Source organism: Tympanuchus pallidicinctus, unplaced genomic scaffold (genome assembly GCF_026119805.1).
Source record: "Tympanuchus pallidicinctus isolate F22 unplaced genomic scaffold, pur_lepc_1.0 scaffold26, whole genome shotgun sequence".
Taxonomy (NCBI): Eukaryota; Metazoa; Chordata; class Aves; order Galliformes; family Phasianidae; genus Tympanuchus; species Tympanuchus pallidicinctus.
Window position 1 is genome coordinate 13,056,977 of NW_026294743.1, and position 16,844 is coordinate 13,073,820.

The following is a 16,844-nucleotide window of genomic DNA, read 5'->3' on the forward strand; positions in this document are numbered from 1 at the left end:
CAACCATAATAATTTCAGTTCACTTAAAATAACTTCCAGGAATTTTAAAAATTCCATTTCAGTTTCTTGTGATGTTTAGAAGTGACGTTTCAAGAGGAGATGGGAAGGAGAGAGTGAATACAGTAATGTGCTCAGTCCCCTTCAAACTGCTTGTCTTTTGGTGTCTGCCTGGTCAGCAGTTTCTCGCTCATACAGCATTAGTTTTCTTGCTGTCCTGGAGCATGGAGAACAATGCACTGATTATTCTTTGTAACAAAAAGAAGAAAAAAAAAAAAATGCTAATAGAGGATATTTCCAGGTTGTATCAGACACCTTTTATTTGGTTGTAGCACAGCACTTCTTTTATATCATCGCATCTGTTTTCATTTTAATTAATTTAATGGGGGAAAATGTAGATTATGGCCTGTACGTGTTTTGCACCTGTTGCTAGTGCTTTGTTCCAGAAATCCATGAAGCATTTTGGTGTTAAATAGAATTTTATTGCTTGTAGTTAATTTCCTATAGGAAACCAGCGTGGAGAGGAATAACTTGGAAGAGGGTATTTTTTTGTAGTCGTCTATTTTTAACAGAAGTGTCTGTTTTGATGACTTGGGAGCAGTGAGTAGAGGTTTTCGCTCTGTTCTTGCACATCTTTTCTGTACTTGGTATCATTTTTTCCACTGTTTGTCACTTAGAAAAGAGGAGAAAATTCCTCTGCAGAGCCTGTGTTTCGTCCCTGCAGGAATTCACCAGCACAGGAGCAGCAGTTGCCACAGTGTTCACTGTAGAGCTGGTGGTAAAGACGTGGTTTGATGTGAAAGGCTGTGTCACCACTGTTCTGAGCTGTACTTTTCCCTTTGGGCTCTGTGTACACTGTCCCAGCTCTAGTGTGACTTGTTTTTTTCTCAGTGTGTTCTTTGCCATTTGATTTGCACATTCCTTTCCTTCCCAGCTGTTTTTTCTTTCACTAATGTGAATAATATCATATATACTTATGTAAATACTGAGACATCAAGATTCGTTTAAAAAAATAAAGTTCATTTAAGTGCTTCTGTAATGCAAAGCTCACCAAGATGATGAGCTGATGCACACAAATCTGATTGTGTGGGATGCACAGCGAGATTACACTTGTCCACACAGTCATAAGGTAAAGCTAAACGTGATCCTTGGAATATATTTTCCATGCTTTGGTAAGTGCCGTGCTGCAGTGTCAGTTGAAGTAATTTGGAATTGGACTCTCATCTCAGAAAATTGGCACACTAGATGAAATCTGATGTCTCCTGAATATGATCAAATCATAAACATTTCTAACGCAAACCTTGGGTTTTGTTTTATACTGTACATAATTGCACAGAAGTAAGAAAATGGGTTTTTCCAATGCAACAGTTTTTAAGAACGTGTAACCACTAAAAGTGATAAATTCTCAGATCACTCTGCTGTATAATAAAGCAGACAATAAGCTCAACGGCTAGAGTGCTGTCATTTGCTGGAGCCCAAAAGTTGTGACCACAGTATGTATTTGGCAACCTGAAGGCTTAAGAACTTTAACAGGCATTTGGTTGGTCCAATTAGATAAGGATTAAAGCGTCTGCCTGATGTAAGTGACAGCATTTTAGCCATCAATAAAACCTTCAGTATAATATGATTTTGTGTCTTCCTTTCCCACTTGCGCCAGTAAATCCAATCAGTCAAAGGAGTCAGTTTTGTTTTTGTTAACGCTCTTTTAGCAGGATTTGAAGCTTGTGTGAAGATGACTTTCTATGGAAAATGTTCCTTAAGGAGAATACATAGTTAGTGAATTGCTTCATTCCTTTGAGAGCAAACAAGTCTTTGATTGCAGTGAATTTGAAGGCTGTTTGAAGGCACGGAGAAGCCATCTCCTTTGTAAAGATGATCCTCAGAACTGTGGTGTATGTGGGGGACTCTACATTTCTCTCTGCTCTTTCCAGTAAGCTTTCATAAATGAACTCTCCAATAGAGGCGATTGCAATCTAATTGCCTCTATGAATGCTCTCCTATCTGCATTTTTCCTATGCTTAGGAAAGGAAATAATAAGCTGGTTGGGATTCATTCAGTATTGTAACTTTTGTCTACTGTATGTCAGAAATTTGTAGATGATCAGCATGAGCATTCATGAGTTTTGGTGTTGGAAATGATGTTTTCTGGCAAAGTGATGTCTAGGCTCACCATGAGGCTTTGCTCTTCAGAACGTCTCTGAGCCACTGCTGTATGGCAGCACTCATATTTTAACAGCTATATAAAGCTCTGGGCTTTGCTTTTGATGGTAACGTTGGAGTTTCTAGATGCAGAGTTATTTATTGTTGTGGGTTGGTTGGTTGGTTTGTTTCTCCAGCTTTAAAATCGGCCTCACTTTGTCTTTTCCAGCTGAATGTAAATTGGAACACAAGGAAATACTTCACAACACCAGGTCAGCTTCTCTCTTTCAATCAGGCAGTGGAGCTGAGGAGCGATGCGAGCTCATAGCTGCGGAGCTGTGTGCTGCCCAGGTGTGCTGCTGCTGGGAGGCAGTCGTGAGATAGAGTGTGTGCAATCAGAAACTTTTGTGCCACGTACAACAGCGTCTTTTTCTTCTTTTTCTAGTAGAAGATATTACGAATGTTAACATGACTTAACTATTTCCAACTAAATCCCTTTGACAAGCAGGCTTCCTGCATTGACAGCTAGAGATCGAGCTCAATAAAATCCTAGAATTACAGAATCACTCAGGTTGGAAAAGACCTTAAAGATCATCGAGTCCGTGACCTAACCATGCTACTCTAACTAACAGCCCTCCCCTAAATCATTTCCTTGAGCACCACATCCAAATGGTTGTTGTCACCATCCAGTGATGGTGACTCAGCCACCTCCCTGGGGAACCCAGTGAATTCCAGTGCTTAACAGCCCTTTCTGTAAAGAAGTGTTTCTTGATGTCCAACCTAAACGTTCCCTGGCGCAACTTGAGGCCATTTCCCCTCGTCCTGTCATCAGTGAGAAGAGACCAGCCCTGCTTTCGCTGCAGTCATCTTTCAGATGTTGGAAAAGAGCAATAAACTCTCACCCCAGGCTTCTTTTCCCTAGTTTGAGCAGCCCCAGTTCCTTCAGTCTCTCCTCACAGGCCATATTCTCCAAGCCCTTCACCAGCCCTCTTGCCCTTCTCTGGACCTGCTCCAGCACCTCCATGTCCTTTCTGTACTGAGGTGTCCAAAACTGAACACAGCACTCGAGGCGAGGCCTCACCAGTGCTGAGTACAGAGCAGGATGACTTCCCTGGTCCTGCTCACCACTCCATTCCTGATATGAGCCAGGATGCCATTGGCCTTCTTGGCCTCCTGGGCACACTGCTGGCTCACATTCAGCCAACTGCTTATCAGTACAACAAGGTCCCTTTCCATCAGGCAGCTTTCTGGGCACTCCTCCCCAAGCCTGTAGGGTTGCCTGGGGTTGTTGTTACCAAAATGCAGGACTTGACACTTAGCCCTATTGAAACTCACACAGTTTGTCTTGGCCTATCGATAGATTAGTAATATAGAACATGAATAGAAAAATTCCATACAAAAATTTGAATATGACTGCCAGATGAGTCAATTTTCATGTCTTGCAAGTATATCTATAATTTCCTGCTCATTCCATTTCTTTTTGTCCCATGTGACATGGTAATAAAGATGTTTCTTTCTAAGAAAGCTTGGCAAAGCAAATCTACCAGAATCGATCCATTCTGCTAATGACTGTGTTCTATTTTGGAACTGAAAATTCCACTGAATGAGTTTTATTATTCCATGCTGCTCTAAATTAGCCTATTAAACACATACAAATATAGTCACTGAACCAAGCGCACTGTGATAGCTAAATGAAATTATAGTTACAATGTTTCCTGCTAAATTAAACCCTTTTGAGGAGGGTATTGCTCATCCTAAATAAACCTCTGTTAGTTTGGGAGTGGGATTGCAAACGGCCTTTAAATACGTCATGGAGATGAGAGCTGCACTCCTGGTGTTCTCCACTTTCATTGTGCTGTTGGTACATGCAGCTGCCAGGTCAGTGATGCATCTTTTCTCCCAATGCTAACAGAGGATAACCACGCTTAGCACAGCACAGTGAGTTTCAGGCTTTAACCCACTGAAGAAAGCATCCATACGCTTTCTGGTAATGCAGCCCCGTGATCTATGACTGTACATCTTTTAAAGGAGTGTTCTCAATTTCTTCTTCATTTTTTTAGGCAACTGTTAACTCTAATGGGATGAACATTGCTACGAAATTGGAAGCCATCTCTAGCCTGTATCTCCAGCTTGATTTGTTATGACCTGGCAATTCCTTTCCTTCTTCCCTTTTCCATCATCATAGAATTGAGTTGGAAGGGACTTTTAAAGGCCGTCCAGACCAACTCCCTTGCAATGAGCAGGGACACCTACAGTAGGCCATGTTGCTCAGAGCCTCAGCCAGCCTGATTTTGAATGTCTCCAAGAGCAGGGCATCCATCACCTCTCTGGGCAACCTGTCCCAATGGCTCATCACCCTTATTGAGAAAATTTTTTCCCCCATATTTGTCCTGCCCTTCTCCCTTCTGAAACCTGCAAAGCCCTCAGCTGTTCTGGAAAGATTCACATGATGTAAGCAGCACAGTGGTGTGCTGTGGGTTGTCTACCTTGCTGCAATGCAGTGGCTCTGCCATGTGGTGGTAATGTTTTGTGGGGGGAAATTGCTCTCAGAGGCTGTCCTCCCTTGCTGGAAAGATCTCTAGTTTTTCATACCCTACTTTCAGTTATCCTTAATTTCTTAAACCCCATAAATATTTGCTATGAATACTATAGTGAGAAGATCTGGTATTGCAGGTAATGCAGGTTATAAAATTGGACAGAGCTTGCAAACTGTCTTCAAAATGCAGCCTTCAGGATATCCCAGGACATACAAGGCTTTGCAATAGCACAATATCTGCTGTTATAAAAACAAACCAAAAATTCACGGAGAGGATGCTATCAACAATGGTCATAATTAGGAAACGCAAATTTTCTGCTCATCAGAATACAATCTGCATCCACTTTTCATAAGAAGCAAGTCTGAATGTTGTCCTTCTATTCAAAGAGATAACAGAAGAGGGCAGGGAGGAAGAAAATGAAGGCTTGGGGCATGAACGGGCACGCGTTGTTCTCTAAATGTATACAGCTGGTTTGAGCTGAGGCAGCCATGCTGCTAACTGGTAGCAGTACTAAGAGAGGCAAGACCTACATGAAAAACAAAGCTGACAATGATTATGTATGCATGGGGGCACCTTGCCATTAACTATAAAAAGCCATTAAAATAAACAGCTGCTGACATCCCTATCTCACACTGCCCTGTTGTAAGGTACGTCAGCTCACTCATTTTGTAATGTGGTGGATTCCTCTGGTGTAGACAGGGCCTAAGTCACATGTGATAGAATTTAGGAATGTTCTAGCATGGACAATGCATTTTGCTAGGAATAGGAAACCTTCCCTTCCCTTCCCTTCCCTTCCCTTCCCTTCCCTTCCCTTCCCTTCCCTTCCCTTTCTTATATTCTTGTTGAAATGTTTTCCTGCACATTCTCACATGCAGTTCATGTAAGGTCATTTTTCTCCCTCAATAGATAGGGAACAAAATTGGCATTAAGCAAGACAGGATAAAGGCAACGTCACTGAGACTTCACCTGGAAAAAGATTAAAAAGTATTACCTTTGATTACCGTGCATTTGTTTCCCATTAGTTGCCTCAATGTGTCAAGTTCCTTCTGCATTATTCTTAAATATTGCATTTTAAATTAAAAAAAAAAATAAAATTAGACATTCCTTCAGTAGTCTGATAAATTGTTGAACTGTGAGAAGAGCAAGGAAAGAATCATAGACTCACTAAGGTTGGAAAGACAACTAAGATCATCCAGTCCAACCACTGTGGTTAGAAGCACTATTCTCTTTCTGGGTTTGTTTTGTCACTGCTATTTTAAATATCCTTCTCAGGTGGTTTCCTTACACTCTTTTCACATATTTATAAAAAATCAGAGTGCAGAAGAGAGTGAGTATTGAGAAATAACTCTGAAGTGAGATTTTTCATGTGCTGTTTGAGTTCTACAGGCGCACTACAGAAGTGGGAGCACAGATCAAGCCTTCCAAATTGTTGTGCTATCAAGCTTCCTCTACCAAGACCTTCCATTTTCCGTTTCTTCCCCTTTGCAAAGGTTGAAGCCAACAGATAAGCCTTGCCTCATAGCCCACAGGTCAGTAGAAGCAGTCTGAGGTACACCTGCAGGGAAATTAAAGTTATATTGTCTTCCTGGCTGCACTTTCTAGAATGTCTTTTTTTCTGCCAGCGTTTTTGGTCTTAAGCCCTTTGCAGCAAATTCCAAATGGCTCTGCCTTGAGGCTGCTCTGGTAACAGTAATAGCAGGGAAGAGTTGTTTTCCACTGTACTGAGTGGTCTCATTTTTCAAAGAATATTCAGTTACAATCAGTTAATCATAGCTTAGATGAGGCTGACAGAACATGGCAAGCTGGGAGGGCTGGGATGGGATGTTTTCATGGCTTTTACAATGCCCCAGCAACAGTCACGTCTTGCTGTTTTCTTTCACGTTCTTCCCCAGCTCAGAAAAATAATAAACTCTCTTACTGACAAACATTGAACAGCACAAAACAACCACCTGAACTAAGGGATGCAAAAACTCCCTACAACAACTGGCTGCTTTGGACCTAGGTTTACTATCATACTTGTTGAGAGGAATTTCAATGTGTTTCCCTTTCCTTAACGCTCTCTTTTACAGTTTATTCCTTGTTCCACAGTTTGATGTCTTTGAAATTGGACATGGATGCATGTATGGGTGGAAAAGCAAAGAACAGGTTCCAAACCATGCTGTTATACATTATTAACAGGAGGGCTAGAAGCCAGTAAGCTCACTTGATTATGCCAAACCCTGATTATGCAGTACAAACCCTGACAATTGGGTATTACTTTCTAAAGAAGCTATTTCAGGTCTGTTTTCTGGTGGGGAGAGAAGACAGGGGTTTTTTTGGTAAAAGAATGTCACTCTTCAGCTGTAGAGCAAATACAGAGCATCTGCCTAATAGGCACTCTGAATATCTGAAGAAATACAGGTGAAAGAGGCTTGTTTAGGAACCGAGGGGATGAGATCCTGTCCCATTACTATAGATAGGAGATTTGCCATTGACTCCAGTCAGGCCAGCAAATATCTTTTACATGTTTTTATATGTCATGATAATTTGTAAATGAACTAAAGCAATCCCTGCAGAGAATATACAAAGGTTTTTCTTCTCTACCTTACAGGGAGCAATCTTTGTTGCTTATACCAGGGTTCTTGAAAAGATACGGGTAGGAGAGCCTTTACAACATTAACACTACATTATTTTGTATTACTCTTTTGTATAATCTATCAGCAGGAGCATTGCACAGAGCTTAACTGAGAAAAGAACACAGACAAGAAGAAAATGCCTGAAGGTGAATCTAAATGGAGCTGAGGTGATGCTGAATTGGTGTTGAGGAGAAAACAAAGAGAATGTCTTGCCATTTCTATCTCAGATTTATATCGTTCCAAGCCTACAATCCAAAGACACGGTTGGATTTCCAGTCCCAATTCTGTCTGCATTTCTAAATGCTCAGGGCAGCACTTATAGCCTATTATAGGACTTATAGCCTACTTATAGGACAACTTTTTGGGGTAATGGTGGGGTAGGGGGGACCTGCCTCTTTCTGGCTGGAAGATTCTGATGAATCCTTCTGGAGACAGATCTTGTTTTTCCACCCAGGTCATCTTCTCCCCTGCAGAAAGTTCATTCAACATCTTCCCTACAAAGATGCACCTTCCATCTGATGAGGAAAACAAGTACTCGTGGAGATCACGGGCTGGTTTATCCCCCGAGAGCATGCTGTTCCTGTTCTCTACAACCTGTTTTGGCTACCTCATGTCTTCAATTGAACATGTTGGTTTTGGCTGGAGCAATTCGAGCAAGATGAGAGAGCTTGTCCTGTCCTGGCCCAGGCAGCAATCAGTGCTGGCCCATGGCCTGGAAGGCTGCTAACATGAGAGGAAAAGGGGCAGCTGGAGAGACATTTTCTGCTCCGGATCTTTGATGTGGAAACTCACCTTCTCCTCTGGGTCAGAATGCTGTGAGGGAGGTGAATAAGAAGTGCTTTGGAGCTTATGCAAAGGAGGGAGTTAAGCTAGTGTCATGCTGTTTTCTGTTGCAAGACTGTAGGTGAACAGACAATTGAGGGGATGCTCTGTCATCATAACTATGTTCAGTTTAAATATTCAGTGGAGCAAAAAGTGGCCACACAGAGAAAACAAACCCATAGGTGATGTAAAGCCTATATACACTAGAATATGAGATGATATTACGCCCTATCCCTGAAGGTGCTCAAGGCTGGGTTGGATGGGGCAGTGCCCGATCTGATGGGTGGCAACCCTGCCCACAGCACTGTTGTGGTTTTGTGATTTTTGTTCATAACATCACGCAAACAATGGGAGCTGAAGGGTTAATGTTCTGGTTCTGTGGACTGCCATTTTTGGGGGTTCGGTTCTGGGAGTGGAGGGGAGGAGCGGCATTCCTGGAGGAAGAAAGGTGGAGCTCCTGACTGGTTGAGTCTGTCCATCTGTCTATCTGTCTCTCTTTGTTGGCGGCAAAGTCATGATCCCCCTGCAGTCTATAGAGTAAGGCCTTGGTTTTGGACACTCTTTCTCATGCCGTTTGATTTGTTGACCTCAGTATCAATTGTATTGTGTTGCATTGTGTTATCTTGCATTCTTGCATTAATTTAGTAAATTTATGTGCCTCCTCAGATCACTGCTGTTTTTTTTTTGTTCTGTTTGTTTGTTTGACTCATCTACTACCTCCCTACCCTTGCTCCTTTTCCCCTCTCCCAGGATGCAGGTCCCTGAATCTCCTGCCTCATTATTCACAGGGCTGGGCAGGACTGGCAGTAAACTATTAACACTCTTTTTTCCTCTCTTTTTTTTATTCTCTTTCAGGCACCTGCTGTCCCATCGCAGATCTAGAGATAACTCTGTGACATGCAGATACTAGAACTAGATGTAATCTTCAATGTCCTTTCCAACCCAAGCCATTCTGTGGTTATAAGAAACCGACTGGGAGAAAGTGCTGGTAACACTGCTGACTGCAGAGTGCAGAACTTCTAAGCCTTGGCTGAAAAACACCTGCTGTCCAGCTCAGGAGTGGAAGCAATAGGGCTGTTTGATAAGTTTGTGTGCAAGTAAGCAAGTTTGGTTTTCCAGAGCATACCTGTGGTGTCACCAGCTCCCAGTAAGGGTTATTTACTTCCAAGTGATTGAAACCAGTCTGTATTTCCAAGTCCATTTACAGTTATGCCTACCTGGCTGTTACTTATGTGATTGAAAGGAGGTATTTTATATTGATGAGAAAATTAAATTTTTCATCACAAGAGACTCACATCTGCCAGGCAATGTGCAACTCTCAACAGTGCACATTTTTTTCATTTCCCTGGTACACTCTTGAATCCTAGCTTCCGATTGATGCTTCTGCTATAGCCTTGTCAGTCAATTAATCTGGGCATAAATGGCAAAAATTGTTGCAGTAAATAAGGCATTCCATATCAGCACTTCTACACTCAGGGAAAAAAAAGCCTATGGGGATACTTCAGCTCCTTGGCCACAGAGTACTACGATCTGTCCTTGCAATGTGAGTATTTTCTGGAAAATATGAGCAAACACAGGTTCTCTTGTATTGTCTTATAACAAAGGATCATGATTTGGATGATGCTCTGGTTTAAGTCTGCTCTAAAATGGAAGGAAGTAGTCTAAAATAGTAATTAGAAGAGAGATTTGAGGGTCATGAATTGTTTTCTCTTTCTGTTAGTTCAGAACACCTTTGAAGTCAGAGGAAATCCTATTACTGATTTCAGTGGTTCTGAATCGGGGGCATTCTGTCTGAGCTGGGACATGCCAGGTGTCTTCTTGGCTGGGGAACGAAGTGTGCATGCTGCTCTCCACTCCCAACAGGATTGCTGCAAAGCCCAACTCATCCCGCAAAGAGCATTAGGACTCGCAAACGAAGGGCTCTTTTCAAAAATGCAAAGTGTTATTTCTGCATAGATTAATTCATTTTACCTTCCCACTTGCTGCCAAGTCAGTTTAGGACAGTGAAGCCATGACAGCCTTTGTCAACAACCAAAAGCAGTTCTTTTGTGACAGTGAGAGGAGGAAAGGAGAAAATACAGACTTGAACTCCTCCCCTTACAGAGAATGCATTAATCAGAGAATTTCATTGTGTACGAAAACAAAAACTGTGGCTGTCATTTTAAAAGCCTCCTCATAAAAGGAATGCATGTTAAATTAAAACCACTTCTATTTTTCTCTTTCCCTCATAATATGGACCCTTCCTGGTTCTTGATGAAGAGTGAGGTGAAATATCACACGACCGAGCTGCAGAGAAAATACAGACTGCTCCAAGTGCACGTGCCAGAATGAGTGCTCAGAGAGAGATCGCTGTGTCATGAGCTCATGCTGGCAATTTGCTTTTTTAGTATGGGTGTAAACTGAGATTTGAGCCTGAGAGCAGCCCTATAGCTAGCCTCACGGGGCACTTGCATGTGTGCTGTTTTCTTTAGCATCAGTGAGGAGGTTGCGAGCTGCTCCCAGTCCTAGAAACACAGTGGCAGCCCTGGCAAGTCCCATGGTCACCTCCGCCTTCCTCACCACTATACGGTGATAAACTGAAGGTGGAGCCCAAGAGGAAAACATCCAAATTGTGGGGATAATAAAATAATCTGTCCTGCACAACTGTTTGCCTTTGCACTTCCATTGCAGAAATGGTGAAGGTGGTGGTCAGGGGTGGGGAGGCAGTGGTCAGGGGCAGGGTGTTGGTCAGGTTGGCCTCTTCTCCCACGTAACAGCGATAGGATGAGATTGAATGGCCTTGATATGCAATGGGGAGGTTCAGGTTGGATGTTAGGAAAAACTTCTTCTCAGAAAGAGCAATGATGCATTGGCACAGGCTGCCCAGGGAGGTGGTAGAGTCGCTGTCCCTGGGGGCGTTCAAGAATTGTGTGGATATGGTACTTAGAGACATGGCTTACTGCGCTATATTGAAGGCAGGTGAACAGCTGAACTAAATATTGTAGAGGCCATTTCCAACCTTAACAATTCTATGATTCCACCAGGTCGTTCCAACCCAATGGTGGAGATACCTGGACCCACCATTTCTTCAGGATACCCTGAGCATGGTCTGAAGTCAGGGAAGCACCAGATTTCTCAACACTCTGAATTTCCTGTCCAGGGAGTGCTGTGCTGCACATACCCATTTTAAAATTCCTCTTAAGAGCCTCCTATCTGTGTTACTGGCAAAGCCTGAAAAAGCATATTAACAATCCTTTTCAGTGTGCTAAGAAAGGACAGTAACTCGTTAGGAAAAGATATGTTTAGAAATAGGTGTGTTTGTCTAACCCCTAAAGCGCCACCCCAGCTGTAGGATGTGGCTGAGGCACAGGACCCTGGCACCGGGAGGGGATATCCCCCCTGGCACAACCTCTTCAGAGGAGCAGGTTTAGGAACCAAGTTTAATTTGCCTAATATTGCCATCAGCAGAGTTATGATCTGTGTTATCTTGAAAGAAGCAGCTGCAGAGCCCCTTGACACTGGAATTCAGAATTGAGGCAGCCAAAACAGGCAGGAACAAATGGTGAGCTGGGCACACAGCTCTTGCCCAAATGAGCTCTATCAGTTCAGTCTTGCCCTATTTTCTTGCTACTGTACTCATATGCATATATGGATATGGTTCTAGAAGTATTGCTTTGTTTTTGTGGATACCTTGTAGTCTTCCTTTTCCCTCTAAATATGATACCAAAGTTTATAGCTTAAGAGCTAGTGAAGCTTCTCTTTCCTATCCTTATTCATTCTGAAATGCAACTGCTAGTCCCTGTACCCACTGCTGAATGACATATGCTTTACAACCCATGAATAGTTACAGGTAGTAAAGTCAGCAGTTGTTTTAGTTTACAATTAGTTGTGCCTGTCTGGCCCTTCACCTGTCTATAGGCCTGCAACCTCAGGGCTGTCACCCTCACCAGCTGAAAGCAGGGTTGGCATCGGCTCAAGGTTCCCTTTCCTTTGCCTGATGTACATGTGCTCTATAAATGAATAATTTAATATTTGCATGCACTTCTCAGTGTGGGATGGTGATAACAAAACTTCTCAGCCTCATAAAGATTCTGTAAAGATGAACTCTGTAAAAAAGGAAGAAGACCTTGTGTAAGGTGCTGAAAGCAACATAAAAATAAGATTTCCCCCTACAGACATGAAGCAGCCAATGAAGGTGCAAATGACTGCTACTTCTGCTACCTCTAGCCCCGCAGCTCTCAAAGTGACGTGAAAGCCTTTTCTATCTCAGAAAGCACCATCAGGTATGTAATTCCCAATCAGGTTCTGGTCACAAAATGATGGTTGATTAGTGAGTGCTCAATCATCTGTTATGCAGCAAAATGAGCTGTGCAAAACACTTTGTGACCAGGAGTGAAAGGATGACTCCCAGTAAAACCGTCCCTCATAGCTGCATTTCACTGTGATTATAAGAAAACCAGTCCCACACATAACTTTAATGTTAAAGTCACTGTGACTATTATAGAAGTCCACAGCAAATATGTTGTGCACTGGCACTCCTTCAAAGATGTGTTGCTGAAATCACTACATGTCTGTATGGGAAACTACAAGTCATGGAACACCTGGTGCTGTGCAGAGCTGATGCTTTCTCCATGGGCTGCATAATCCAGGCTGAGCTCCTGCAGCAAGCCTTGCTGGTGGGGCAGCAGGCAGATGTCCCTTCTGAGATCTGGCTGCCATGTTTGGAAATAACCCCGGAGGTGGATGGGGCCCTGGGCATCCTGAGCTGGTCGGGGGGGCAGCCCTGCCCACAGTAGGGGTTGGGGCTGGGTAGGCTCTGGGGTCTCTTCCAACCCAAGCCATTCTGTGATGTCACGGTCAAAGAAGCCACCAAGTGTCATCACCACACCAGTGAGCTGGTTGGAATGCAGCTGGCTCACTAAAATTTAGCACTCTTCCTTTAGGGTGATGCTGCTGTGGTAGCTCCTGTCATAGAATCATAGAATCATCAAGGTTGGAAAAGACCTACAAGATAATCCAGTACAACTGTCCACCTATCACCAATAGTTCTCTCTAAACCATGTCCCTCAGTACAACGTGTAAATGTTTCTGGAACACCTCCAGGGTCAGTGACTCCACCACCTCCCTGGGCAGCCCATTCCACTCTTTCAGAAAAGGAGTATTTCTTAACATCCAGCCTAAATCTCCCCTGGCGCAGCTTGAAGCCATTCCCTCTGGTTCTATTACTGTTACACGAGAGAAGAGGCCATCCCCCAGCTCACTGCAACCTCCCTTCAGGTAGTTATAGAGAGCAATAAGGTCTCCCTTGAGCCTCCTCTTCTACAGACTGAATAATCCCAGCTCCTTCTGCCCTGTGCTCCAGACCCCTCACCAGCTTTGTCACCCTTCTCTGAACCCGCTCCAGGGCCTCAATGTCTTTCTTGCAGTGAGGGCCCAAAACTGGACACAGAAATGGCTCAGAGAAAGCAGAGGGACAGAGGAGGTGGAAGAGCACCTAGAAGGCTCAGGCTCAGAGCTCTGTTCTGTCCCAAAGATGTGGTACTTCTGGAAACGTGCTGTGGCTGAGGAGGGTTTGAGGAGGGTTTGACATGGCGTTGCTGGATGCCTCACTGAAGTTAGGGATGCCTGGCTGTCAGTTTGTGCTGCCAGACATCAGCCAACTGAGTCCCTCCTATTTTCTCCATGTATGCTGTCCTGAGCACAGAGCTTTGCTCCTGAGACAGTGCCTGAGCTTGGCAGCAGCAGGTTGTATTTAGTAAATGTGTGGGATTGAGCACGATTTACATCTTTTCCTAGTGGCTGCACAGGCTGCGTGGGACATGGTTGTTTTTCCGAACTCGCTGTGATTCAACAGAATTCAGGCATTTTCATCACAAACAGCTGTGACTTGGGGAGGATCTGTGTGTTTCCTCAAAGAATATGAATGGAACTGTCAAGGCCTTCAGTGTCTCCTAGCTCCTATTGCTTGTAATTATCACAGTATATAAATATACAGAGACTTTCTCAGAATGTTGTGCTGCGCCTATAAAGACCTGAGCTGGGGTTTGGCCCAGCCTCGGGGCTGCAGGCGCCACTCAGACCCAGCAGTAGGGGGAGCTCTGCCTGGAGCTGCTCCGCTGAGCGACCGCATTCCTTCAGGAGGAGACCAAGAGCAGAAGGTCTGCCACTCTGTGCCCTGCCATGCTTTTACTTGCCTGCAGCAGCACCAGTGTATTTTCCCTGAAGATAGTTGGAAAGGTGAAACACTCCTTGGTGAAGGTGCGGTGGGAACAGGAGCGAGGGCTGTTATGTGCTGCGTTTAGTGATCGGGGCAGAATGGATGTCTGGTGGCTCGCACTTACATGATGCTGTGTATTCTCGATGTCATTGAAAATGAACAAATGCATCCGTACACCATTCCCTATTAGATGTGGGAGTCTGGAGTAGTGAAAAAGGGAGGAATTTCTTGTCTCACGAAGCCGATTGAAGTTTCCACTTGGATCTTATTTCAGGCGCACGCTTCCCTACCACAGTGAGAGCTGATCCCACGCGAGGCTACAGCGTGAGCAACGGGCAGCGCAACATTAAGACGAGGAAACCGCCCGCAGCCAACCTCCGCTCATCCTCGTGGATCTCTGTCCCATTCACGCCCTCTTCCGGGGGCGCCGCGCCGGAGCTCCTGCCGCTCCCGAGAGCCCCGCACGCCCGAGAGCAACCTCCGGCACCACGTTGGCGGTGACGTGCGGCTCCGGGCCCCGACGGGGCGGGGGCTGCGAAGCGGTGGCGGCGAGGCGCCTCTCTGCCCCGCCCGCCCCTCGCAGCTGCTAGGACCTCCCGGCTTTGAGTTCGTAGGCGCTGGCGGCGCGGCGCGGCTCGGGGCGCAACCGCTCGGCCCCGGAGCATGGAGAGGCGGCATGCCGTCGGGTGCCGGAGCTGGCCTCGGGTGGCGCCACCGGGGCTTGCGTTGCTGCCGCTGTGGCTGTGGCTGTGCGGGGCTGCGGCGGGCGCGGGGCCAGTGTACAACCTGACGCTGGCGGTGGCGGAGGGGCTACCGGCGGGGACGCTGGTGGGCGACATCCGCGCCGGGCTGCCGACAGGTGCGGGGCCGCCGGGCGGCTTCCTTCTGTCGGAAGGCGGCGGCGAGTCGACGCTGCTGGCCGACTTTCAGGTGCGGACCGACACCGGAGAGATCCGCACGGCGCGGCGTCTGGACCGGGAGCGCCGGGCGCGCTACAGCTTCGCGGCGGCCACGCTGCAGGGCGACGTGGTACGGGTGGAGATTACGGTGGCCGACGCTAACGACCACCAGCCGCGCTTTCCGCGGGGCCGCCTGCGGCTCTACGTGTCCGAGCTCAGCCCGCCAGGCAGCGCCTTCCGCCTGCCGCCCGCCAAAGACCCCGACGCCGGACGCTTCGGCACGCAGGGCTACGCGCTTCTGGAGGCGGGCGGCGCGCCGGGAGAGGCCCCGCTCTTCGCGCTGCGCTGCGGACCCCCGGCGGCGGGCTCCGCGCCCGGCCCGCTGGACCTGGTGCTGCTGCGGCGACTGGACCGCGAGCGGGCGGCCGAGCACCGGCTGCTGCTGGAGGCGTGGGACGGCGGCAGTCCGCCGCGCCGCGGTCGCCTGCACGTGGCCGTGCGAGTGCTGGACGAGAACGACAACGCACCCGTCTTCGGCCGCGCCGAGTACCGCGCGCAGCTGCCCGAAAACGCGGCGCCGGGCACCGCCGTGTGCCGTCTGCGCGCCACCGACCCCGACCTGGGCGCCAATGGCCGCGTGCGCTACTCCATCAACCGGCGGCTGAGCGACCCCGGCGGCTTTTTCGCGGTGGGAGCGCTCAGCGGGGTGCTGCGGCTGCGCCGGCCGCTGGACCGCGAGGCGCGGGCGCTGCACCGCGTGGTGGTGGAGGCGCGGGACGGCGGCGCGCAGCCCGAGGTGTCATCCGCGCTGGTGTCCGTGGCCGTGCTGGACGTGAACGACAACGCGCCCGCCATCCGCCTCCTCTTCCTGACCGAGAGCGGCGGACCGCGCGTCTCCGAGGGAGCGCGACTCGGCGCTTACGTGGCTCGCGTCTCCGTGTCGGACGCCGACGAGGAGGACGGCGGGGCCGGCGCGGTGCTGGCCCTGCGCGGCGGGGACGGCGCCTTCGCGCTGCGCCCGGCGGCCGCCGGCGTTTTCTTCCTGTGCGTGGCGGCGGCGCTGGACCGCGAGCGCCGCGAGCTCTACGCGCTGCACTTGGTGGCCCGCGACGGCGGTGCGCCGCCGCTCTCTGCCGAGCGGGCGCTGCTGCTGCGCGTCGTCGACGTGAACGACGAGACACCCGCTTTCGCGCGGGCCCACTATCGCGCCGCCGTCTCGGAGGCAGCCGCTCCCGGCACGGCCGTACTGCGCCTCAGCGCCTCGGACGGCGACGAGCCCGGCTCGCCCAATGCCGAAGTGCGCTACGCGCTGGAGGGAGAGCCCGGCGCGCTGGCGCTGCTGCGCATCGACGCGCAGAGCGGCGCCGTCAGCACCCGCGGGCGCCTGGACCGCGAGCGCCGCGCCGCGCTGGAGCTGCTCGTGGTGGCCCGGGACGGCGGCCGCCCGCCGCGCTCCTCCCGGTGCCGCCTCAGCGTCCGCGTGCAGGACGCCAACGACAACGAGCCCCGCTTCCAGCGCCGCGTCTACCTCGGCCGTCTGCCCGAGCACTCCGCGCCCGGCCGCTGCCCGCTGCAGGTGAGTGAGCCCGCGGCGGGGCGGGGCGCGGGGCTGGCCCTCGAGCCGGGGTCGGAGCGCAGCT

The 16,844-nt window shown here is 48.1% G+C and overlaps 1 protein-coding gene across 1 annotated transcript in view; it reads left to right on the forward strand.

Moving 5' to 3' along the window:
• The first annotated feature begins 14,968 nt into the window (after positions 1-14,968).
• Positions 14,969-16,844, forward strand: part of DCHS2 (dachsous cadherin-related 2) — an 86,715-nt gene continuing 84,839 nt past the window's right edge. The window contains 1 exon segment of the mRNA XM_052690103.1: positions 14,969-16,780. Within this exon segment, the coding sequence (XP_052546063.1) occupies positions 14,969-16,780 (1,812 nt within the window).